Raw genomic sequence first — 27433 nt, forward strand, 5'->3', positions numbered from 1 at the left:
ATATACTCGCGTGCGTATATGCAGAGATGATTTGCCTTTGAGTGTATATTGTCATAGGTTTACGTGTCTGATTGTAATCACAGAAACACTCGCATGCCTCAAATCACCTCTTGTTTCTCGTTGCCACCTATCGCCAAGACCCTCTACTGTGTTACGGAAGAAGCGACGCTGAAGAAGACGATGACGATAAAGAATCAGGACCAGATAGAGCGACCCCCTTGACAATTATACTCCTGTCTTGTATCTGACGAGGGCCTCGATAACACATTGTATACAGATTACACTATCTTGTCCCAGGGCTCCGAAGAATTTCCCGAGATAAGGTGTGATTCAGGTGAGACGGAGATAATGTGCCATCTCAAGTGGATACCGTCACGCCTCTTATCTACTCATGACAATTAATGGCTGGCTGGCGCTGGCTAGACGGGCGAGCCTAATTATGGATGTTGATGTGGTTTGGGGTAATTACGAGGAGATACAATGTTTTGCTTAGCCTGGCTCGTAGTGGATAACTGTTCCTCCCGCTCTAGCAGGCTCGGACGATGCAAAATGCGAAAGTGTTCTGATCATTCATTGGTTCGGTGTGTAGAAACGTGTCTACATAAACCTGAAGCTTTTGTGGCAAACAGAGCAATGGTCAACGATATGTCACAACCTGTAGCAACTTACATCCCATAGACCTGCGACGATACGGTTACTAAAGGGTTGGTTTCCCCTCCGTAAATGACAACTAAGATTGGTTTTTGGAGAAGTCTGTTTATGCAGGAGCAACGCTTACGTATTCATGTGTTTTATGATTAAGTTCTGTTGAGTTCCATGGTGCAGAGCATTCCCAGATGGAGATACAATGCCTTCGTCATACTTCTATTGCAACCAGAGATACTACTAGACGTTACATGAAAGACTTACATTGGTGAATAACAGCAGGAATTGGGTCTTGGGGTTCATGTCATCACTGTTATGGCCGCTAACCATAACGGAACCGAGAGTACGTGACTGGGTTCTATTTGACCTCAGTGCTGCAACATACTGTGTAGTTCTTCATGTTCTTCAAAAGCCTCTCGTATCAATCAGGGACGTATGAAAGCAAAGTTCCATACTTCACGGGTCTGTGACCAAAGAAGAATATATCATTTATGTTTCTGGGTTCAGCACCTCCTTTTGACAACAGAAGGTCAAGTCTGAGCATCAGGTATAAGCTGGTCTTGAGAAAGCTGCAGTGACACTGTCTATATCTTAAAGACCATCCATTACCTGGCTTATCACACACTTGCAGGCAACAGATATTTCTCCCTCTTGATCCATGAACTGATCTGCATCTTGTCCTATGTGAATCTAGGAGAGGTTTCCTGTAGTCCATGAGGACACAGATCTAGACTGCTTGGTTCCCTGTTGCACTATAAGTCTCGTGGTCCTACCTTCTTACTTCCACGTATTTGCGAATGATTAGGAATCGAATGGTCTCATTAACTTGCATTCTGTTTTCTAGTCACGGCTTTATGAATCGAACGCAGTCGTACTTCGGTGAAACCCACTGCAAACCCTTCTATATGACGGATGAAAGAAAGATATCTAAGCTCATGAATAGGCCTTACTTATTGTCCATCCTCACTGGAGCTGCTCTGATAAATTATTCCTTGGGTATGTGGGATACAGACAGCGTATCATAAACAACAGAAATTCCTGCAGAAACAATGTGAATATTACTTACTGTAGGAACAATATGAATACGATTCTTTGTCGAAACGATGTGGATATCAATTCTTGAAGAAACATGTGATTAACATCACTTCCTGTAGAAACAACGTGGATATCATTTCCTGTAGAAACAATGTAGACATTATTTCCTGTAGAAACAATCATTCGTGGGCTGACCTTTTACGTTAAGTAAATCAGACAGTCCGTAAGGCTGGGAGGTATGAAGAGGGTTGTTGATTTCATCGACAGATTTAGGAGTTCATCTAACAACAGCAGCAGCAGCAATATCAGGCGCGTTCATTTTGTCTATGTGTTTAAGCACCTCGTAAGTCAGTGGTGCAAGTTATGAGATCGTAAGTAGTCGCGTGTGGCTAAGTGTTTGTGGGGCCTGTGAGCCTTACTGTTGATGTGGCCGGGTGTGTTGGCCTCCTGATGATGATGATGGTGATGCCCAGCAAGTTCATACTGAGCAGCGAGCCAAATTGTCTTCTCTTTTTCTCTCCCTCGAGTGAGTCACGTATGATAAATCTAAACATGGCAGACATTCCTATACAAGTAATAAACCTCATACGTTGCATTTGTTAAGTCCGTAGATGTCTGTCTTGGTTCTGGGATCCACCAAGTACTTCAGGTGTGGTTCAAACACTGGTCGGTGTCATCGTGGTACTAGGAATACCGAGGGAACACTCATTGTCTTTTGGCAGATTTTCCTAAACAGTTGTGATAAACCTGATGGGAGAGGCCTGAGGAGAATCCTTAGAAACTTACAAAAAGGTCGAGTATAACTCTGAACAGGGCAAAACAAAAGCACAAATGGTGTAACGGGAGGAGGACGAGCAGCCACACCTATGAACAAGCACTGGAGTTCAGGTAACGGTGTGGGTAAGATGGAAAGTGGATGAAGAGCATCACTCGCAGACGAACGTAGGAGACTGAAGGCCAGTAAGAGTTCTTCAGTGCTCTCGTAAGTCCGGCAGGGACAACTGGCTTAAAATATATTACTCAACAGTTAACGACACCAAAAGTAACCAAGATTGATATGGGATAACCAAAGAACGTCAAGAGAGAGAAAAAAGAAAAAAAATGTTCAAACAGAGGATAGCTTTAAGGATCTACTTTTAGTTGGTACAGTTGAACCCATCAAGACCTTTGGTGGGACTGGATACCAAAATCAGGGATGCTCATAGAGGCATATCAAAAGAGAACAATATATTCCATTCAAGGATAATCTCTTACAAAACAAAGACAGTTATGTACAATGCTGTCACCCTATCTACTTTTGCAAGTCTTCTTAAACCCAGCCTCACAGTATCATACCAAGAGAGAGTAACACTAAGAAGACTTATTGTCCCGAAAATATTTTGACTGATACTTAAAATGAAAAAAAGTGAAGGTAACACGTGAAGAACAGAGACATTCTGTTGATCAGACGTCAGCCACAACTGACAAGAGGAATGAGGCCTCAAGAGATACGATAGTTCGGATATAAATGAGAATGAGTTGAGGAGAGACTGATCAGGAGAGTTACCGAAGAGGATATGCAAGAACTCGGAGACGAAGGGAGGACAAGGATGAGGTGGGAGGAGACGGGAAGGAAATATCTGCAATTGTTTAGGGTGACGTAGCGAAGTCAACGCAAGAGAGGACGCTGGAGATGTCTTGGTGACCACCTATGTGGTCTTACAAAGACTCACAAAGGCAATAATATATATATATATATATATATATATATATATATATATATATATATATATATATATATATATATATATATATGAATAATGTGTGTACATGTGGTAAGACGATAAGAAGACAGACAGACAAAGAGGAGTGGGAGAGCGAAAGATGTGTAAGTAGAAAGAAACTGGAAATGCAAAATGGGAAGATGAGTTGGGAGGGAGGGAGAGAGTGGGAGGGAGGGCAGAAGAATGGACGTGTCCGAACGCCAAGGGCAAACTGACAACCTCGGTGCGAAATATAAGAACAGCTCTCCAGGCACAGTAGTATTGCCAAGAGAGACCGTCGTATACAACAGTTTTATACCCTTCTTCAACATAAAGTTCTCTGCAGATTTTCCAATAAAGTAGCAACACCCACCTCGCAAATATCCTTAAAAGAAGGGATGAGTAAGAGCTGGAACGCACGAACCGTGAACTCTGATTGAACGAGCTGTAATACAAGCGAGAGTGTGTGTGTGATATCAACCTTCTGAACGATCTGGCCCAAGTAGGATCTCTTCTTCCCTTTCTCTGTGAGAGGACGACCAGCAACCTCCGTTCTCTGTGATACTCCCCCCCCCCGGCTGCTGAACTCTTGCTCTCACAACCTCGTCTTCTGGGGATCAATAGTGCCGAATAAGCTCGAAATTTGAGGGGAAACTCTTGCGGCAATGTCGCAGCTTTCCACACCATTTGGTTGATCTTATGTGCGCGGGTGGCCATGTTTACACAGAATTGGCGGGCGCGAGAAAGGTTGCGACCAATCACAATGGAGTGGGCGGAGCAGCGCGGCATAAAACAATGCGGTGATTGGCCTGCCTATTGTGCCGCGTGACGTAATCAATAACCACAGCGCGCCAACACTGACTCGTTACAAATGGCGACTTTGTGAGTCAAGTCAGTGTGGCCAGAGAGCCCGAAAAGGTAACACCGCGGGCGTGCTGCTGTTGGCGGGCGGAGATGTGTATCACATGGCAGCGCGGCGCTGACAGCACTCCGTCTCTCACCGCCCTAGCGGGAACGTAGCACTTTCTTACTCTGCGTCGCTACCTGCCTGCCCCCACGCCTCTCACCAGGTGTGGTGTCAAGAAGCTAACACTGTGCGATCGTAAGACTTTTGCCAGATCTTATTCATACACACTTAAGAGAGAACGCTAAAGTGACACATTCATGACCGTTCTGGAGAGATAAACACTCGGCTGCCTGTTTTTGAGAAGTTTCTGGCGTCGCCACCCGCCTCTGGCTGCACCCTCTGCGGCAGGTGGCGAGGCTGTGGGCCCGCGGAGGGCAGGATGAGCGGCAAGGACACGTCCCACGTGAAGCGGCCGATGAACGCCTTCATGGTGTGGTCTCGCGGGCAGCGGCGGAAGATGGCACAAGACAACCCCAAGATGCACAACTCCGAGATCTCCAAGAGACTAGGTAAGACACGAGCCGTTGCTATGTCCTCGCCGACCTAACCTCAACACACCCCGAGACTGACTTAGTCTTAGGCGGCCGAGTGACGTTATGAGATAGGTATTTAGGATTGACTTACGATTTTCACCGAGTCGTGAGAATATTTCTCGACACTGTAGGAGCTGCCTGTGAACACTGCAACATGTGCGTTGCTCAGATGTTATTACTGTAACGTCTGGTTTTATGTGTTTTTTTCATTTGAGTTATTATAACTGATCACGTACGCAAATGCACGCACTTATTGCAACAGACGCTCACATGTACGATCGTGGACATTCACACATTCAGACAACATTACCCCCTGTGCATTTCTCCACTATGCATGTAAGCAGAGGCTATTTCAATAACAAGACGCATTTCAAAATGTTGCGTCAGGAAAAGGTACGTGTCTAAAAAAAAAAACATATACAGTGCATTCTAGAATAACTGACTCATGAAGACTTTCAACATGAAAATGTAAAAAAAAAAAAAAAATAATGCTCCACCAGACTTAGGAACTCAGGTGATATTTTCACTCGTATTTGTCTTACGACGTTTCATGACAGACGTAATGTCAGACTGTGAATATTAAGATCGCACGTATTGGCATTCTGTGTCGCGACTATATCCAGATCACGAGCTTCTGAGTGTTAAGATTACACGTAGGATACATGGGTTCTCCCGCGACGCTATGCCTATGTTAACGCCATCACGAGATGGACCGTTCTTACCCGGGTGACCAACATGGCTAGGGTACAGGACGTAATGTCAAGCCCATGACGTACTGTGGCAACAAGACGACCGTCCCCACTGTGTCTCCATCGGGGATGTGGCTCCACCACAGTCACGTCTCGAGGGTGGCTAGGGTGAGTTGTTACTCCGGCACTGCTGAAGTGTCGCTCCTCAAACTTCTTGGATGACTCGAGATTTATGTTCATGATCAAGATGATGGTCCCCCTCGCGCCATGGCTGAGGCCAAGATACCCACATGACAGGGGTGGTGGCGACGGTGTGACCTGCAGGCGTTAAGCGTCACCCCCCGTAACACGGGTGACGCTGGTTGCTCTTGGTCGCGACAGCTCCTTGTGGCATGGCCGTTCTTCGTCGGGTTATCACACGGCCTGTTGCCGTCACGCCAAGACAGAGACACGAACGACGACACCTGTAGGAGGAGAAGCCGTCCCCTTGCACTCCGCCTTCAGGATATGGAATCGACTACTGCAAACTGTGACTTAGACGATCCCCTCCCCCTACAATACGACGCACAGACCAACGGAGGAACTAGTTCGTCCATACGATAGTGACTAGCCACACATCTGCTTACAACCGCACCGCAAAGACTATCGGAGAAACAGAAATGATATCGAGTGACGGCTGTTGTTCAGCGTGGGATGGATGAGAGGTAGTTTAGCGTATCTTAAACCTATTCGAGCAAGGGCTGGCCAGTAAGGTAACTACACAGACACGCGCGCGCGCCCGCGTATCAATCTAAGTATGAAGCACAAGTGCTTTTAACCATCATATTCATTATTTGCAGTATGAGTAGATCTCATTTCACATCGATCAAGATATCATTAAAGAAAATCATATTCCATGCCGTCACACCATCACCCCTGTTGTTATCCTGTGTTATCGTCGACAAGAAGATCATCCTGATGAAGTGTGACATAATTCTAACATAATTTGATTCAGTTATCTATCCCTTTATATAGGATGCATATACACGTACATCATACCATGCAAACTCACACGGGCCCATCATCTCGTAGTGGTCAGCATTACTGACTATGAGTCAGCACGGACACGCCAGGGAACGGGCCCGAATGAGGTTCGAATCCCGGGCGCAGCAGATGGACCACCCATCCCCCCAAGCCACGTATTCATCCTCTCCCCAAAGCTGGTCGATAAATGGGTACCTGGCCTTAGGCTGACGTGTGTGTGTGTGTGTGTGTGTGTGTGTGTGTGTAAATATTTTCAGACGAAGTTCACAGTGTGCCTGTGTCGGTTACGGTGTTGTTAAGAGCCACGATGGATTCGATGCGGTTGTGATGCTGAATCACAACTCCCGAACAATGGATCCCTAGGTGGCGAGAACAGACACCAGTACACCACTCCTGCCACCCTCACCTGTAATCATCACCTGGGATCTCTCCCCCGAGGTACAGTTTGGCATCGGAGCCGCATCCCAGCTCGAACGGACCTCTCTTCGGGACCAGCCCCATCCCAACACGGCATATGTCACATTTTTTCGGTCTCACTTGTCTATATATTTTCTGTATAAGTCCCACTATCTATATATTTTGTATATTTTTCAGCCTTTTGGCTGCAGTTAATCTAATGAACTTCACAACCCAGGGTCGTCTAAAATTCAAAAGTGCTTTGAATAATGAATTGCACGACGGTACTAATCATACAAACAACGTGGACATCAACACATGTTAAGCCTTCGAAACATCCGGAATAAAAACGAACTTGATATTCGAATGCAGTTCATAGGTATCAGTATCAGCTGGTGTACAACAGTGGTCAGCAATGACTTCCCTCATGGTGGCGGGCAGGTTCGACCACAGCACCACCCAGTGAGGCACGTTGGCGAGGAGGAGGTCCACACCGGTGGGTCTGGGGCGACGCCAGAGTGCCTCGGTCTCGCGTGGCCAACCACCGGCCCGACGCTGCCTCCCATCTCTTCCTTACTCCGGCCAGAACTTTACATTCTGTCAACTATATCTATCTATCTATCTATCTATCTTTCTATCTATCTTTACATTCTGTCAACTATATCTATCTATCTATCTATCTATCTTTCTATCTATCTATCTATCTATCTATCTATCTATATATATATATATATATATATATATATATATATATATATATATACATGATCACACTTGACCGTGATGATAGTATGAAGGTGAAATCGCACTTCAGTAGTTCATACAATTTCATTTATGTGACTTTTCTATACATGTGACACGTTTCGTGGAGATATTTCACCCCATCAGGCGCCAGTACTTAACAAAGCTGTTTAAATACCAACATCACACTTGATTCCCGGCGTCCAACACCAATCTTTACAGACCAAGCACCGTCTGCTTTGTCTGGCCGTCACCGTTGTAAGGGAGAGTGATTAAGAGGGGGTCACGTGACGGAAGGGTTGATCTGGGTAGCTGGGTGGTTCTTGAACAACGAATCATGTGGATATCACTCTTGTTTTGTCCTTAGGTGAGAGTTTCCCTTGTTTCGTTACAAGCTCGTAAGTCACAACGGCGAACCATTACCATTTTCTCAATACCCTCTAACACTTTGATACGCCAGCCTTGATGAACTGCGATACATCTGAACTGGGTTGGCTGGCCAACTGCAGGCGTTCGTCCGTTTAAAAAAGTTTTCTCCTTTGAAGTACTACTACTACTACCACTACTGCTACTACTACTACTACTACTACTACTACTGCTACTACTAATAATGATAGTAATTATAATAATGATAATGATAATATAATAATGATAATGATAGTGATAATAATGATAATAATGATAATATTGATAATGATAATAATAATCATGATAATAATAGTAATGATAATAATGATAATGATAATGATGATGATAATAATAATAGATAAATGATAATGATAATAATAATGATAATAATAACAATGAAAGTAATAGCAGGTCTCCGTCGCGTTGTCAATACACCTCTGTGGTTAAACAAACATCCCGTTAAGATATCGTCTCGTGTATTCTGGATCTTGAGGTTTGTCAACCATATATTAACGAATTTCCTCTTTTGTTTACCTCGCTCTCAGTCTTCCCGCGTAACAACCACGCGATCTCCCCCAATAAATTATACACCAACTCCATTTTGCTTGAAAGAGTCAAGGAAACCCCTAATGAACACTTAATATTTAGATTCGGGCCTTAGCGGATATCAGAAAATTCCTTTTACATCCTCAGCCAAGATCCACGTCTGCGGGTGATCTCGACACACAAGATGGTAAAGCACAATATACCTGCCTAGATCGTCTCTTTTATCTGGTACATGAGACAAGTGCTCTATTATCATGATCCCTTCACTTGTTGGAGGAACACACCTATATCTCTCTACGCACATCTTACGTAAAAACTTGTGCCTCTCTATCTCTCTCGTTCGGTAGTTCTCAAGAGACCCAGCAGACGGCAATCAGCTCTTGCCCCCACGTCAGCTCCTTCCTCTTAGAGTCCCGCTGTTGCCCCGTGCCAAAAAAGGTTGTCCTTCATCTCTTTCGTTCCGGTCTCCTGCCGAAGTATATCTTACCCACTTCTTCCCTTCTCTCCACCCTACCCCTCACACCCACACCCACACACACACACACACCCCGACTCCTCGACCCATCATGAGCGTGACACGTCGTCTGGATGTTGATCGTTACATGCCTCTGTTCCGTTCTATCTTCAATTAGCTTTATTGTGTGGTAAGGGTTGAGTCGCCGACCCAGTGGTGGCGGCACCCCTTCCTCACCGGAGAGTTGGGGGAGGAGGGAAGGTGGTGGTGTTACCTAAGGGTAAGTGGGGTTACCTATGGGTAAGGTGGGGGTGGTTACCTAAGGGCTTGTGTGAAGAGAGAGTAAAATGTCAAGAAGCGCAGTGGGGGGATTCTAACAGGTATATATAGGTCATGGTTCGGAGGTAGGGAGAGAAAGACAGACCACCTCACTAGAAGGGACTGGATAGATTCGAGTGGATGACGGTCCTCCCACTCGTGCGAGTGGCTGAGAGGAATAGTATCAACGAACATGACTGGTCATATGGTAGCAGACGGTATGGGTCGTCTTAGTTGACAGGGGTTGTGAAGTACTACCGGTGGACGCAAGAAGTCGTGCCAGTAATTGAGGATCGCGGCGGTGGACGGAGAAGTTCGTCTCCGTTCTTGGAGGGGGTCGTCGTGCCAGCGGGAAGGATGTCGTTATACCAGGAAGTGGACTGGGGTCGTGGTTGATAAACGAAGGTGGTTCTGTCAGGCGATGGGGGAAGGGGTCGTACCAGACGATGGACTGGAGTCGTGCTAGCAGATGGCGTGGGGCCTGTGGAATGGGAAGAGGAGGTCGGGTTGTGTTGTTGAGATGGAAGCTCTCTTGGTAATTGACGATAGGAGGATGACGTATTAGTGGACTGAGAAACCCATGGTAATCAGCGGAGAGGGTCGAGTAGTATTAATGGACCTTCCCGCATAGGGAGAAAGTCCTGCCCGTATACTGAACGGACGCAGAGTCACGCCAACAGCCAAGGAGGGTTCCAGCTGGACGGAAGACGGAGGGGGAGGCCTTGCCAATGGACGTAAATGGTCGGTCTAGTGGAGAGGAGGATCGGGTGACGGAGGGTGTCGTGCCCGTAGATCAGGCAGGTGTTGTGCGATGGAGGAAGCCATGAAAAGTGGACGTAAGTGGTTTGTCCGAGGGCAAGACAGACTACTACTGCTACACGCCCCAGCGTCGCGTTACAGTTTATGAGCACACACAGTTAAACGCACGTCCGCCTACTGGTTCTAACCAGCCTTAAACAGCTACTTGCAGTCATTCTCAGCTGCTCCACTAACCTCTCCACACGGTCTTTGAAAATAATTCAATAGATTCAAATCGAAGCGTTGAGACAAACCCAGGAGGGATCTTACACAACCACCCCACCCACATTGAAAAAAAAAAAAAATAGATTACGCGATGAGTTCAGAAATGACTTATGCCATGGTGGAGATGGTTCAGGCTCATGACCGTTTGTCGACCCTGGTATCGGGGACGCGGATATCAGTCACTCTGACGGTGTCGTACGTTGAGGGAGTTACATGCCGGGTGCCGCCTCGCTACGGCGGGAGGAGCAATAGGGCGTTAAAAAGAAAGGAAAAGAATGGTGAGCTCAGCGACGGTGTGGCCGTCCGTGTGGGTTCCTCCTCCTGCTCGGCTCCTGATGCCACCTCACGTAACCCCACCAATACCCCCATCCCTCTCGCACACAGGCATCCCACAACATGGGTCTTTGTTCCCTTGTCTTGCTAACGCAGGAAATGGCGAATAGTATGAAAGAAAAGAAAAAAAAAAAATATATATATATATATATATATATATATATATATATATATATATATATATATATATATACATATATATATATATATATATATATATATATATATATATATATATATATATATATATATATATATATATATATAAACACCTGGGTGAAGTTGTTTGTCTATCTTTGCTAGATTACTGGCCTAAGACTAACTTCATTGGCCAATTTACCCCAACACACAAACCTAAGCGAATGGGGTTGTACAGAGGCAGACTGTGACGAACTTTGCCATGCATGGTGGGCGAAGGTGGTGCCAATGTAGGGTTCACGTAGAGAGGTGTCCACCACTAGGCTTGGCCTTCACCATCTCCTGGCAACTCTCGCCTGCGTTCGTACGTAACTGTTGCTGCTGCTGCTGTTCCGTGTGGGTCATCTGACTGGTCGGGCTTTTTTCCGTGCTACTGCCTCGAGCATAAAGGGAGACACCACTGAGGCCTTAGCCTTTCAGTCCCTTGTGCCTCGGTATACAAGAGGTGAGCCACTGCGGCTTGGAATCCACCCCATATTTTTTTTTTTTTTTTCGGCGGGAAAGTCAATGCGGCTTTGCCACCACGGTCCGAGGTCCACATGGAAACGAGTTTCAGCTTTTGTGAAGGTGTCTGTCTGGTTGGTTTCAGGGGGCGAACTATCCGGCAACGCCAAGAAGTTTTTTCCCTCGTCAGAAAATCACAGAAATTCCTTTTGCAGGAGGAATCGCCTGTGTCATACCCCCACGTATATGTTAGGAAAGTGCGGTGGTAAAGTGCGTGCGCGTGTGTGTGCGTGTGTGTGTGTGTGTGTGTGTGTGTGTGTGTGTGTGTGGAAACAGATCCAGGCCTTTCGGGTGTACTGAGGGAGTGTAAGCTTACAGGCTTCTTGCTGAGTCTCAGTTTTCCCTGGACAAAGCAACTTCGTGTGCAGCTGATAGTAAGGTTACCCGAGCGTGTCCCTTTACGCGCCTGGCCAGGGTCGCTGCTCAGCTCCGGCCTGATGAACACTGAGGGGGATCTCCTGCTTGATACAGCGAGCGCAGAGAACAGTGGTAACCACTGTGTAATAAAAAGGAGATGCACTCAAAAATAAATGCATGACTGATATATTCAATCCACGATTCGTTAGTCAACCGAATGCTCTTTTAAAAGTTCAATGGTGTGCTTGTGTGTGTGTGTGTGTGTGTGTGTGTGTGTGTGTGTGTGTGAGGGTGCCTATGACCTGCAATAAATGAGAAACGACGAAAGGTATGTAATACCTGTACGACGGAGCCAGTACCTATGAGGCGTTTAGCAGCCGTCAATTAAGATGAACATGACTGTGTACCGATATCTCACACCAGTGTACTGCATGAATCTTTTTTTTTCCCTTGTGATTACATTGTTGGTGCGTCGGCAAAACTGCTTTCAGAAAAACGATACATGGTGCGTCAAGCTCAGATACCGTGGAGACTAAAGTTTTCAGATCATGTCTTGGTGTATAGGACGTCAAAGACACGGATAGGCGAAGCATCCTGACACGTATATGTGTCTGTGTTTGACGGATGACTTGACCCGTTGATTAACAGTTCAGTAACTGTCCATAATCACGCCCTCGTTTTCTGTGGTCAGGGAGTTTCTCGAGGCATCCTGTTTGCGTGAGACCTGATGGACGGTCAAGTGTTTATCGGACTCCTCCTGAAGCATTCGACTTGGGCGAGGCTGTTTCACCGTCGACGGACGAGGACCTTCCAGCAGCTGTCCATTATTTCCCTACCTGTTCGAGGAGAGCAGGCCTCGAGGTTGCAGGAGGGCCGTCAGATCGATTTGTGGGGTTGTATGATTAAACAACATGATGACCCAGCACGCTGAGTGGGGCGGGCGGGGTGGTGGTGGAGGAGGAGATGTGTCTGCGCTTCTCTATCTCAATTTGGCGCTGCTTATTTTTTGAAACACGCGAGGTGATAGACCCTTCGTGAATAAACAGAAAGACAAACCTTCCTCAATTTACCCCTGTAAGTAGGTAATTTACACACACACACGCACACACACACACACACACACACACACACACACACACACACACACACACACACACGTCAGCAACTGTCGGGTTTGCCAGCCGAACGTCAAGACATATATACAGCCTGGTCGCTGACTCTACAATACGACAAACAATGGACCGTCTGGACTCCTGTGCCGAGCGTAGGTTAAGCAGAAACTTAGGAGAATGATACGTCAACACCATCGTGGATGCCTTCTTGCCACTCCTTCCTTAAGAGATCTCAACGAAGACATCCGTCCGACGTGCCTTGGATCACATCCTCCATCAACAGACGAATGCCCTCTACTGCAACGACGCTGACCTCTTCAAGACCATCGGTTAAGAAGAAAAAAAGTAATTCGCCAAGAACGCGCTTCAGAATATTCTTACAAACTACCTGGTTACAACACCTCAAACAACCAAACAACTGCTACCGATGTCATGAAGCTAAAAGCAGTTAGGCGGTTGGAACAAGCAGATTTTCTAATTTCCCGGAGTTAACTACCTCCTCAGTGAAGAATGAAAGCAGCTTATTAACGACCACTTCGCCACCATCCGCCGGAGAGGCCCCCGACCCTCCACCTTGACCCTAACTGTCTGCCAGCATGCACAACATACCTTCCAACGCTAACAACCCCAACCTCTACCAACCACCGCTTTGTCAGACCACAGTGCAGATCCCACCTCCGCTGATTTTCCCAAATCTCTCTCTCTCTCTCTCTCTCTCTCTCTCTCTCTCTCTCTCTCTCTCTCTCTCTCTCTCTCTCTCTGCTTTAGCGAACCATTACATCAGCGAAGCCGTCGACCCTCAGCCTGCGGACATGTCTCGTTCCACGGCTGGAAAGCCTTCTTCAGTGAGCGTCGTCGGACCTCGCGCTTCCATAATGACATCATCTTCCGGGGTCCTTCACCAGTGACGTCTCACGAGCCACAAAGATGTAATCCCGGTGGTTTCGTTGCCCTCAAGAATGACGCCCTGACAGAACCCTCCCCGATGATTAAGGACACTGACAACTCTACCAACAGTATTAGTGATGACAACAGCTCTCACTTAGGTATTATACCAGTCTTCTAGAACATCCTTAAAGGCCTCCAGAATTGGACCTGAAGCCAACCAACCGTCTCACCATCAGCCAACCCAAGAACGTCGTCATGCACATCAAAAACAAAGGAAAAATAATCTTAAAAGTTTTGTTGACATGGAACAAAATGTTGACTTGAATGAGAGGCAATTATGCTTCATTATATGCATATCTAAAGTGAAATTTTTCTTTTAATCAATGAATATCACTTGTAGTAAAAAAAAAAAAATCTATCCTCCAGTTACTTAAATGAATCAAAACTGCCTGAGAAACTTCGAACAATCGAAAAAAAAAGATAAATAAATAGATGAATAGCAAATTTCTAATCTAAGAATTTTCAGTTACAAGTCGACGCGAGTCAAGTTGACAAAGCCTCCAAATATCCATCATTCAATATTCGGTATCATTGCGACGTCGGAATCTTCTTTCTTTCTCCTGAGCGGTAGTCACCTGGAGACGATCCGTTGGCGTCCGGATATCGTGGCATTATTTCACTGCCTCTCAAAATATTGTTGTGATATTCTGCACTGATGCCGTACATCAACGCGCTATAACCGTACACAGTTATCGCATGTCAATATTGAGATTCGGTCGTTTTAATTGAGGCATAAACCTCTTCTGTGTGTGTGTGTGTGTGTGTGTGTGTGTGTGTGTGTGTGTGTTTCTATGTATTATCCCATAACCTGTGAGAATCATGGGAATCTGTGTATGTGCTTTGTTAAGTGTCTTATGTTTTCTGATGACTGTTTTCTCGCACTAAAGTTCAATCCATGATATGACAAAGGATACAAAGGATGGCAGGCAACAAACGACCACGGGGATCATCCAACTGTCGGTGAAAACAGATTATTTTTCTATTTTTTTTTTTTTCGGTTCACAAACAAAGTGATGCGTTCAGGTGCATTCTCCAGTGGGTACTTGTTGGTCAGGTCTTATAGGGGTCATCAGTGTGGTGTGTGGGGAGGGAAGAGATACAGTGGTGGGTGACTGGAGTGATCTCCTCGCAAAGAACGACCCAATTGCCCATCCCGTACCTCACGACCCTCCTAAGCACCCATCACCACACGACCTCCCATCCCTCACCACGTCAAGTGACCCGGCCACCCCTCACCCCTTCCCCCCACTCACTCAACCCCCACCCCAACCCACCCTCCAGAGGCTTTGTTATGACCAGTGACGTCACGCTGCTTATCGTTTTTCCACATTGAATCTCTGATAAGTGGATTACCCTCTGGCGTTCTTTCAGGGGCGGGATTAAGCAAATTGAATCCCGTATGGGAAGCGATTGATCTAATTTCGAAGACGGTCTTAGTGACGAAGGAATTAATCCAAGACCCGGGGATGAGGAGGAGGACGCGCAAGCAGACGGAAAGAGGACGGAGGGAGGGGAAGGGATGAAGATTACAGGACATAGGTTCACTGTGAGGGGGGAGGACGGGGCAGGGCCGACAGCAGGAGCCCTGGCGGAGGAGGAGGAGTGAGGAGTGAGGTGGGTGACATGAACGTTTGAGGAGATCGAGGTGGCAGTAACTGATGGAGTAGTGCTGGCAGTACTGGCCCTGGGCGACTGGGGTGAATGGTGTAATCAAGGATGGGTTAATGGCGATTATGAACTGAGGGGAAATGATGTAAAGAGAGGAAAATGGTTTGACTGTTGAGGGTTGTGGAGGGAGAATGATTAAGACTTGTTTTGTATGTCCGTCCTTCACGTACACATGCACACTGTTGCTCGTCTTCTTAGCACGGGCACCCTCCTATGCTATGTTCCAAGATGGCAGGACACTCGCTCTGGCGTTGTTCGACACGAGAGGCTATCACCTCGACGCTGCTTACACGGTGTCAGGCGCGTGCTTGAATGCAGAGGGCGCAACCCCAACCCATCCTCCTTAAAAGGACAGAGGGTCATGGTTTTCAAAGAGAAATGGGTCTCCAGGCGGCATGGTTCTTTAGATGACTTGGATCTCTGGTCGGCATGGTTCTCTGAGCGATATGGTTCTCCAGCTGACTTGGAAGGTATATATAAGTGTGTCTTTTGATTGGTTCAACATGTATCATCACTTTCCTTTTTCTATTTCTCATGTCCAAATAATTTTCTTTTTTCATAAAATACTACAATATTTTACAAAATACCACAGTCTATTTTACACAGTGTCATTACTTTTTCTGAATATTTCTTTTACAAAATTCTACCACTTTTTTTCAAAAGCATTCTACTTTCTACAACCCACTACCACTTGTTTTACAAAATACTATTACACTGCTTTTTTTTCCTTTTTACAAGAATTCGCGATCCAGTAGAGCATTCTGGAATGCATTCCACAAAGCAGTAAAGATATTTCACTCAAAGAATCTTTGTGTTTCTTAAAAAAATTTTTAGATTTTTTACCAAAACATTTAGCATGCCCTCTGAGTATTAATTTGGCGGCAAGGAGAGAATTTGGCGGCATGGAGAAATACTTGTACTTACTTTTCCGCCAAAATATTCGGTAGGATCCGTGGGTAACAGTTTTGGCGAGAGGTAGAGGCAAGAAAGAAGTTTCGACAATCTCACTAAGAAACATCAAAGAGGGCCCCTGCCAGGGGTTGTGATGTCTGTCATAGGTAGCTAGGTGGGGGAACTGGAACATTATCGACGACATATCGGATAAATTAGGATGAGACTTTTGGCGGGAAGGAATGTCATGAAGACGTATATCAAAGCCAAGAAAAAAAAGCGTTCTTTTTTTGTGTGCAGCTTTGGCGAGAAGTCGCCATGAGAGCGACGCAGCGCCTCCAGTAAGAACATCTTTGTTCCGCCACTGTGGTGGTGGTGGTGGTGGTAGTTGCGACTTTGTAATATAAACTGTCGGAAATCAATAGACTCGAGTACCTTCCTTGGGTACAGTGCGGCGAACAGCGAATCGAATGCTGACACTTTGGAAGTTATCTCTAAAACGTCGATCGACAGACTGTGTGTGGGTACCTCATTTATGAGAACGTTGACTCCAGAACGTTTTCTGAATGAGGATGACGGGGAGGTTCTCTCCGAGGGTCGTCTGCAGCTGAAGTGTTTTTTGCAAATTCTGCGTCAGCTTGATGGGAGAGCCGTCCGGGGTATTCCGTGAGAGGACTTGGGAGGGTTTCGTGGCTTCGGACCGCTTCACAACGCCATATCTAGAAAACCGTGGCTTCGGACCGCTTCACAACGCCATATCTAGAAAACTGTGGCTTCGGACCGCTTCACAGCGCCATATCTAGAAAACTGTGGCTTCGGACCGCTTCACAACCCCAGACCTAGAAGGCTGTTCCAAGAAATTTTAGCACAAGGGAGGATTTTGCTGGTACTGATAGTAGAGAAAAATCATATCAATATTTCATGGAAAAGGTTATCGAGCATAATGTCTAAATGGTAACACAGAAAAGCCTTCGGATTGATGAACGACTCTTAACTCCTGGTGAAGAGGAGAGTTTTCTGGATTTTTGGCATGAAATGATAGTTTTCTGAACGTGAAACGAACAAGAAACATTTGCAAACTGCTGGTCATGAAGAATGTCAACTGAACATTAAATTCATGCTTGTTTTCTGAACAGCTGAGAATTTTGTGGAAGTTACTGTGACATAACAAGACAAACATCGGAGTCATATTATACATCTATAACAAGTGAAGGCACGTACTTATAAACTGCATCAAGCAATCTTATTTTCAAAAGGATTATACGGAATCATTCATAAATAGATTTCCATCTTGTATTTAGATCGATACTTGAATTTATGACAGGAATTCCCCCCATCCCCCCTTACCCCCTTTTTTTAACATTTACGTTATTTTTACGAACATTATGAGCGCTGAATTTTGTTGAATGTATGTCTCATTAATTAATCTGAATGCGATTATCGAATCAATTTCAGTCTTAAACCTCTATTATATGACAAACACTGGAACATAGAATCCTCTATAATCCAGGATGATGCGCAAGAGGTACTCAGTCGTCTTGTGGATTTCGGAAGGACTCGTCACCCCAGGAAATGTTGGTGGGTTCATGAGGTGGTCATCCAACTCTTCGTAGGCTCATGAGGGAGCCTCCAAACTACTGAACAAAATATTAGTCAACCTATCCTACATGGAGGGACCTAATGAAAGCTTTGACGAGTTCTTAAAAGTGTTCTCAGAACTATACATAGCTCGCGAAGCCACCGCCAAATTTTTTCGATTGACAAATTCTCTTCTTGACCTCAGGGAGTGTACTGAGGGGAACTCCACCATCTCGGTGGCCATCATCTCGGTGGAGTGACGAAGGAACTTTAGAAAGCTCAGTTCCTCGACGGATATATGAAAGGAACTCCACAATACTGCTGCGGTAACGAAGGATACTCCAGGATCTTCTTAGATGTTCCTTGGGGACGCCATCATGAACCTAGCGGAGGAAAATATAATGATCTTCATGGGTTTTGTGATAACACCTCCGTCGTCCTGGTTATTGGATGAAAGACCAGAAACCCATAGTTTTAATACGTTAAGGAATCCCCTCTCGAATGACCTTGCCGAAGTCATGGTTGAAATTCCTTTCTTTTCTCTCTTGTTGGAATCATGGAAGCACTCCAGAACCCAGTGCTGTCCATGTTCCTCTGGTGTTCGCAGGTGTATTGAGGACGTTTCTCCACCACTGTATGAGAATATCACCACGACTTCCGAGGGTCACTGGAACCTCGATGAGTGACAGAAGCATACACAAGCCTCAGACTCACGTGGCTCCAGTAACACATAATTCTAATCCTTCACTATGACAGTTATGTTACTTATCTTCTCAGTGCAATGTTAATAACTGTATCCAAAGCTTTGTCAATCACTGTATCAGGGCCACGTTGATATTCATATTAAATTCAATTTGTAAATAAGACACGGCTAACTTTTATACGAAAGCTATCGCAGTGAAATTTACGATAGTTCTGCTGGTGAGTTAAGAATATATTCACAGGTTTACAAACAGCTGTGTTACGGTTGCTTGAACCATTCCATGACAGAGAACTTACGTGGTCAGTATCGCGGCTATGATAAGTCCAATACCAAGCCTGTGGTAGAATGATGGCCATTATCAATTCATACCCAAAAATGACGCGGGTGAGTAACCCTAATCACTCACTCTCTAATTACCTCCTCTCACGCTAATGTTCCTGACAGCTTTATTGATAACGTCGTTTCCCCGTATCACTGCTATACTGATAGCGCACCACCAACAGCTATTTCGATACTCTTACACAACAGGACGTGGGGCTATGGTGTAAAAAGTCTCGGAGAACCCAGAGTCTGCCAGGTGACAAAAAGCCTTCGCTAGAATACCCGTTTGACGTAATAGATGTTGAGGACACCGGTGGCGTCATGCATGCGGACTTACTGCAAGGCGTTCGTGTAGAGTAAGACGCAGGAAGATGGCCAGCGTATGGTCGGTATTTCCTAAAGTCCTCCGGATTGTTCAGAGACTCAACCAATCATCGCTCCTCCTGAAGATCCACGCCTGCAAAATGTACCCTAAACTTTCCTAAGAGGAAACAGAATATCCAGCGGAGGGGGGTTCGGCAACATCGCCGATCATGTTCTAAAGATACGTATACTGAAACTCTTATGATGTATATTATCCTCGATCTATTCATTCTCTTTGGCGATGGTGATAAGCGCATGAACTGACGTGTCAACGTGACTCGGTAAAAATTTCTGGAGATGGCCACTCCTGCCCAACAATACATAAACAGATAACTGAGTGTGTTCACATAATCTGCTTACGAAAGGCTAAGATAAGCGTCCAAGATAGTTATGGTCCTCATGAGGGTATCATGGCCCGCAAGGTCAGGGCGAGGTGGTGCCCCGCCCACCTGCGCAGGATCGGTGCGCACCAGGACAAACCAGACTCGCCTCCTCTTCAGACGCAAAAGAACTCGACACATGATGCAGCCGAGAACCGTGACAGCGTTACTAAATAACACATAAAATCATGGTCTATGATCTCACCCGGGTTTCAGACAGTACTGTGATGTTATTTGTCTGTCGAGAGCCATGGAAAATATTGGGTTCACGAGAATATTCATTCTTTTTTTTTCAGGCACACACGTCCGCACCAATAAAACAATCGACGCCGTCGACCGAGTGAAACGTGAGGTTCATCGAACCTTTTTTTTATAGAATATTGATACGCCAGGAGTGATTTATGAACATTCTTGTCCCCGGTATCTCGAGTTCATGGCGCCTGTTTGTCTTCGTTTTACTGAAGTTCCTATACAAGACATGACGCAAGAGTCAACACGAAGTAAGAAGAATGGCTCCCACGCGCCCGGGACTTTGCCCAACACTTTACCGAGAGGCGGAGTGTGGCTGGCGATGGTGGCGGCCGCGTATAAAAGGGTTTTACATCACTCGTACAAGCAACACCACTGTGGGGAAAAAAAAAAGAGGTATGCAAATGTACGTATTTATTATTCAACGACGCTGTGAAGTCTGAGCGGCATAACGGCCTCGGTTGTTCCTGCAAACATCACCAAACCATCGCAAAACATCCACAGATTATTCGTCTCGGGTCCTCTCTGTGCCTCGTCCTCTTGACACACCTTTTTGAGATATCTTCCTAACTCAGGTTTGCATCCTGGTGTGGACTACGATTCGGAACAAGGAAGTGACCATGGCAACAGAGACACCGCTCCGGGGAAAATTATATAAGAATTAATCATCAAGTCAGGTATTAATATCTTGAGGTCACTTTCCACACGACTGTAGCTAACACATGTGTGTATTTATTGACGTGAATAATACCCACCATTCCCCCTTAATGGTCTCAATTGCTTTTTTGTAGCTAATCAGTGTGAGAGACTCTCTCTCTCTCTCTCTCTCTCTCTCTCTCTCTCTCTCTCTCTCTCTCTCTCTCTCTCTCTCTCTCTCGTGATTTTCCTCTTATCACCCATTGATTTTACGCTGTAATGACCACAGTGTATCATGAACACCATGGTTACAGCGAGTGTTGACAACTGTACTGACTTCCTGTGTGCTGTTCTCTCTGTTTTTATCATCGCTATATTCATTAAGGGATTCCAAAAAAACATCCACTTTTAGTAAGTATATATATATATATATATATATATATATATATATATATATATATATATATATATATATATACTTACTAAAATGCGACAATCCTTACCAACAAACTATCACCACTGGACTTTTTTTACAGTGACAATACAATATTTCAAACTTTACGAATTTAGTTTATACAAACAAAATGAAAAGCGATTTTCTGATTTAGGATAAACTTCGTTGTTTAGAATATTTAAGGCGTGATTAATATCACAGTGTATGTACTTTGTTCGCCTGTTGAATTCTAAATAAAAGTTCCCTTTTTTTTTTCATATCTGCACAATACATTTTGAATTAATCTTTATCGCTGCTGCGCTACGCTTCTGTTTGTATACAGAAAATGGGGCCGGTTAAATAAAAACGTTAAAACTGTGATGGATTCATACGGCTACAATGGAGTTTAGTGTTTCAATCACTGGTAATGTGTTTTGTGTGAATGAAAAAAAAAAAGCTGTAAAACGATGCAGTTGAATAATATTGTCATTTAAAACATATGTTATGGAAACGATTTAATCCCATTTACCTTTTATGAACAAAACGTTTTGGCAAGTTCGTCAGAGGCGTTCAGTGTGGGGGGTTAATATATCTTTTGAATCGGTAAAATAAATATTGTGGCACAAACAGGAAACAGTATGGGGTAATAGCCATTAACAGTGTTGGATCATTGGAATGTAACTGTTCTCCGTAATGGAGTTTTAAAACTGATTACCTTATGTCAGCAGCTGTTGCAGGCTGGGTTTTGCCATCAACTGTATTTAAATACACTGGTATATGATTTTACCTCCGCACCTACGTATAGGCATGCATCACACTCACATATACATATATATATATATATATATATATATATATATACACTATTCAAAAAACATTAATCTGAAATAATTAGTTTCTCAAGGCTCAGTTCGATAAGAAGAGCAATAATTATGTGTATATGTATAACTGACACATTTACTACATATACATCGACGCTTATGAAGTCAGTTCGTAAATGGATAATAGTCCAGAGTGAACTGTGCTCAGGGATATACAAACAGACTTCGTGCCCAGTGGTGACAAATATAACAAAATATACTAAAAGAAGGAACAATTCTGAATAAAAGCATTCGGGTCACAACTGATATATATATATATATATATATATATATATATATATATATATATATATATATATATATATATATATATATATATATATATATTAACGATTAAAGCCAGTCTGCCGTTATCCCGACAAAGGTGACAACACCTGCATACTGATCATCATCTTCGTGATGAATATAATATATTTCCAAGATTGCAGACGTGCGTCCAATCCTTTGACATCATGAGACGGAGGACGCAGGGCCTCTAGCTTGATGGTGAGGGTACGTGTCAGAGGTGGACAGGCTGAGAGAGATATGGAAGGTCAGGTGATCATCTGCCCCATGGAAGCACGCAGAGGAGCACCTGGTGGTCCCGCTTCCTCTGTCTCAGTGGAAACGCTCACAGGAGCGCTCGAGGGGTGCTGCTTGAGGAGGGGATGAGACCTGCACAGCGCCGGGGGTGGAACACAAGGGATCATACTAGATCATACCACACAACAATGATTAATCGATCGCCGACACACTGATCACGTTCCTGTGAGGTTCTGGTCCTGCTGTGGAATACTGGTCGATTATAGGCGTTCTTGATCTTTTATTCATCACTGACGGATCCGACACACTGGCCAGGGGTTGTGCAGTGATACGCACTCACTGGTCGTGTTAGGGTGTAATGATCGTTCGCTGACATGGTAGTCATGAAGGGCGACAGTCACTGATGCCTGACTTACTGGTCGTATTGTGAAGGAGGAGGGAGGGGAGCTACTCTCCCCCACTGACAGACAGGGAATATCATGAGGCTGTTGGTAATCGTCGGGCAAAGATAGATCATTTACTGGCACACCGGTGAGTCTGTGGGACGACGACAATCGTCCACTGCCACAAAAGTCATAATACGAGACAGTGACAAATCAAAAACGCATTTATGACTGGGTGAATGGTATTTTTACCCCCCACCCCCTCGTCCCCCTTCCTTTTCACCACAGATAGACGTTAGTGTCAGTCACAGCAAGGATCATTTCTCTTTCCCAAGCTATGAACGACATTAGATGAAGTGTGCGCAGCATTTGGTGATAATCCTCTTCCGGTCAGGTTTACTGGTGAAGGTTCACTGGGTACCCATATGTGAGGAGCGGGGAATGTGGTGGGCATTACCGCCTTGGTTGCTCTTCCTCTACAACGCTCTATATGAACCGGGGATTATCATCCCTAGGCATCACGCTCCTGCCCGCGGAAACCCTGGGTCTCTTATGCTGTCTTGTAAAATGAACCTTAGAAGAGAAAATCCTCTCTTGGCCCCCTTCTCTGTTCCTCCTTTTGGAAAATCAAAAACTGGAGGGGAGGATTTCCAGCCCCCATCTGTACCGTATTGTGATAACCGACCACAAGAGTCCAACACAGTTTCTTCATCATGGATGAAGTGGGCCTGGAAGTTTACATATATGACAAGCGACAATCTCTTAATTATGTTTCATCGGCCTCAGTGGATGTACTGCACGGGCAACAGAAGAGAAGCTACAAGAATAGTGTCATGCTTCGAAAAAAGCAGTCACACTGCTTAGATTCAGGCCATTCACTCTTTGTTCCCCCCTTCAACCTACAATAACAGCTTTAAGTCAAGCTCTAACTCGTAACACCATTGTAATTATTCGACGAGGTTCCCCCTACAAAAGCACAGACAGCTTTAACTTAAGCTTGTACCACCATCTATGGGTGAAACGTTTATCGTGTGAGTTAGGGAGCCAGACAGACCTAGGCCGTTGGGACGAGAGCGCTGCCGGACTCTCTCCTCCACCCGCCGCTGCTGCCGGCGAAGTGGCCAGCTCAATACAGATGCACCAAAGTTCCTACGTGAACTCTTCATGGTACTTGCTACCTGGCATAGGCTAGTGTGTGTGTGTGTGTGTGTGTGTGTGTGTGTGTGTGTGTGTGTGAGCACAGGAGTTAGGTCATGGTTTATATATACACGGTTAAGAAATGCCGCAACACGAGAGCAAAACTCTTCCAGTTAACTCACAAATAGTTATCGCATTTAAACATGATTCCCATTATTCTTCACGGAGTTCGCTATACACAGACTAGAATAATTTCCTTCTAATATGTAGCGCTGAGCAATCAATATCTTATTCAAGAATGCGTTCATTACACTACAAGAAAAATTCTACTGAAAATCATAAATTGTGTATCATACACAACCGAACATATTTCATCCACAGCCGTAGAAAAAAATATAAATACATTACCACAACTTCCTCATGAAACGTCTGACAACTCACAAGGCAATTGCTCAGAAAGCGGACAACACAACGGGAACACAACAATTCTTTCTCCCCGGCGTGAACAACTCATAAAGACGACCCTCTGAGTGGAGGGACGAGAGAGCCCCTTCACGAAGCTCGTTGGGGTGTAACGAGTGGCGGAATTATATATATTATCGTGGGCGAGTGAGGCATTACAGAGAGGCCTTGCGCTGTGGTTGTGTCGCTGTGGAGAGCGAAGGCAGGCGTGCAGACCACCGGCACTTTGCACACTCCCTGTCTCCTCCTCTAGTGGTGAGCTAGGGAGACGCACACACACACACACACACACACACACACACACACACGGACCTCGAAGGCACGCCTGTTCTGTCCAGCCCCTACCTTTCCCTCTTCCTCCAACAGTTTATCCCTCTCCCTTTTTTTCCCTTGTCTCGACTATCCTCTCTCTCTCTCTCTCTCTCTCTCTCTCTCTCTCTCTCTCTCTCTCTCTCTCTCTCTCTCTCTCTCTCTCTCTCTCTCTCTCCTTCCTTCTCTCACATCATTTTCACTGCGGCCACAAGAATACAGAGGAGCCTCTGCAGACATTAACGAAATAACGTGATGGTTCTTCGGGCGTCGACGTAAAAGACGACGTGCATAACTGGGGATCCTTTAATCAATTTTCTCCTCTGCGGTCTTGCTATGGGACGCGGACAGGCGGAAACTTGACACTCGACCCTCCGAGCACCAAGCCCAGGTCATGGCTCGAGGTGTCATCATCATGGTGCATGAGAATGGCTATTACTGTTTTAAGTTATCATACTCAAGGAGGCTGGGCCAGGCGTGTACCCACCGACTGGCCATGAACGACCACTACCTTGTCCTCCCACAAGTGTAACAAAATCCATTTGATCTAAAATCTTCCTGACATATATAAACGAAAGCCACAGATCTTATTTTTCATTGTACTCGATGTGTGAACGTCAATTCATCTTGATGATTTTCTCTCCTTGGATCCTGACTTGGAATACGAACAGGAAACACCATCTCTGCCAGAGTTCAGAGGTGACACGCACACACTACACTGTGAAACCCAACTTTATTACACAACACAAGAGCCATGAGATGAAACGCTCGCGCCTCACACACCGTCTCGCACTCTACCAGACACGAACATTTTCGTGAGGAGGCGTCACCTAATCGGAAAGAAAAACAGCTAGAAATGTTAGTTGATGAAATAGATAAATCAAGATAGAAATACCTTTAAACATGCTTGCGAAACTCCATCTAGAATATAAGTGGATTACTAGAAAAGTCCCATGAATCTATCGAAATTCCAGGTATACAGGTAAGTTCCCCAAGTCTGCTGTTGGTCTGCATATCTTCCAGCAAATCACTGCCCAGAGTAGCTCATGGCGGGAGACTGGAGAGCAGTACAGTAGGGGAGGTTTTTGATATCGTTTATCCTTGTAGAATCATTTATTCATCACGGTGTTTAACCTTGACCATATACAGCTGTATACCTCAAGGTCCTGACTCTGGCTGCTCTCGTCGACAGGTGCTGAGTGGAAGCTGCTGAGCGACGCGGAGAAAAGACCCTTCATCGACGAGGCAAAGAGGCTCAGGTGAGGCTGCTCCACCTGTTTCTTTCTGTTGTTCTCCCTTGCCTGTTTTCTCTGCCTCACATTTAGATTCTTTTTTTTTTTCTCTCTCTCTCTCTTTACCTCTGTGATCACTGTGTCCCGTGCAAAGCCTTCTAGGCTTGACGAGAGAGAGAGAGAGAGAGAGAGTCTTTGCCACCAGTCAGTCCAGCGAAGCAGCCAGCTTCGGGTTTCCCTCACTAATGGACACTCACCAACTCATCCCCATGACCTCCTGGCTACATGACCCGCGGACTGTAACTTTTTACCACGACTCTCTCAAATCGTCCCAATATCACCTTCATCTTCAACATCCACATTTCTTTTTTTTTTCACTTTCTTCTAAAATCGAATGAGAATCCTAAGTATCCTGGCAATCTCCATACCAGCAGCTCTTGTTCTGCATTGGTTCGAAGACTGAGCTCTGTGCACAGTAGTAAATTCCATGCAGAACATCAGCGTTGTCTGGCATGGCGTTATCGGCACAGCTGACGTTACTGAAGGTCTGCGTGGTTAGCTTTCTCAGTCTTTGGTTACCTTGTGTCCCACTTGAGCGAGACTTAACGTTCCAGATTCTCGCTTTATACGCAGATGATGAAACAGATCTCTGCTGTTCCAGGCGTGGATACAATCTTTCCATTGTTACGTAATTATTCCGCAACTCGATGAGAATTTCAAGAGATAAGAACAGGTGTTCTTTGAAGTTCTGATTTCCACTTTTACGACCTCGAGCATATGTTTCTCCTCCGCCACCCGGACATATCACCATCGAATGCTGGCTTCATCGAGAAAGCATTTCTATTCGATGAAGGAAGCCTGAAACAGCTCTTAAAATAAATGTCGTTTCGTGTCCACAGTTATCTTTAACCCTTCAAGGAGCGATACGGTAGTGAAGCACAAATACAGATATGGATTACAGCACATATGAGTCTTATCTGTTTTGACAATATCTCTCGTATCTAATGTGTTGATAAGCCAATTAACTTGCAGCCCTGGCTGTACCCAGATACTAATATTACTAGATACTTTTTTATATGCTGAGGGAACTGCCCTTAAAAACATCGTTCTTATTAATCATTTCTATTTTCAATTATTTCTGTTGTTTGTGAGAAGGTCTCGCGAATCAACATACCTTATAAAGTGATGGTTCCACTTTACTTTTGAAAGAGTCTTTGATGATAAAACAACATCAATATACTATAAATCATACACTATAGATGTAAACTGATGAACTTATGATAAGATTTTGGAAGGACAATGGTCTCTTAGTTTCTAAAGCAATGTCAAAGTTCGATGTGAGATGTCATGATCTCTCAGACTTAAAAGAGAGA

At 45.0% G+C, this 27433-nt stretch overlaps 1 protein-coding gene across 1 annotated transcript in view; it reads left to right on the forward strand.

Annotated features, from left to right (window-relative positions):
* The first annotated feature begins 4326 nt into the window (after positions 1-4326).
* Positions 4327-27433, forward strand: part of LOC139760629 (uncharacterized) — a 40051-nt gene continuing 16944 nt past the window's right edge. Inside the window, exons 1-2 of the mRNA XM_071684036.1 lie at positions 4327-4838; positions 26021-26087. Coding sequence (XP_071540137.1) covers positions 4709-4838; positions 26021-26087 — 197 coding nt within the window. The 5' untranslated portion in view covers positions 4327-4708. The remainder of the gene's footprint in view (positions 4839-26020; positions 26088-27433) is intronic.

Source organism: Panulirus ornatus, chromosome 37 (assembly GCF_036320965.1).
Source record: "Panulirus ornatus isolate Po-2019 chromosome 37, ASM3632096v1, whole genome shotgun sequence".
Taxonomy (NCBI): Eukaryota; Metazoa; Arthropoda; class Malacostraca; order Decapoda; family Palinuridae; genus Panulirus; species Panulirus ornatus.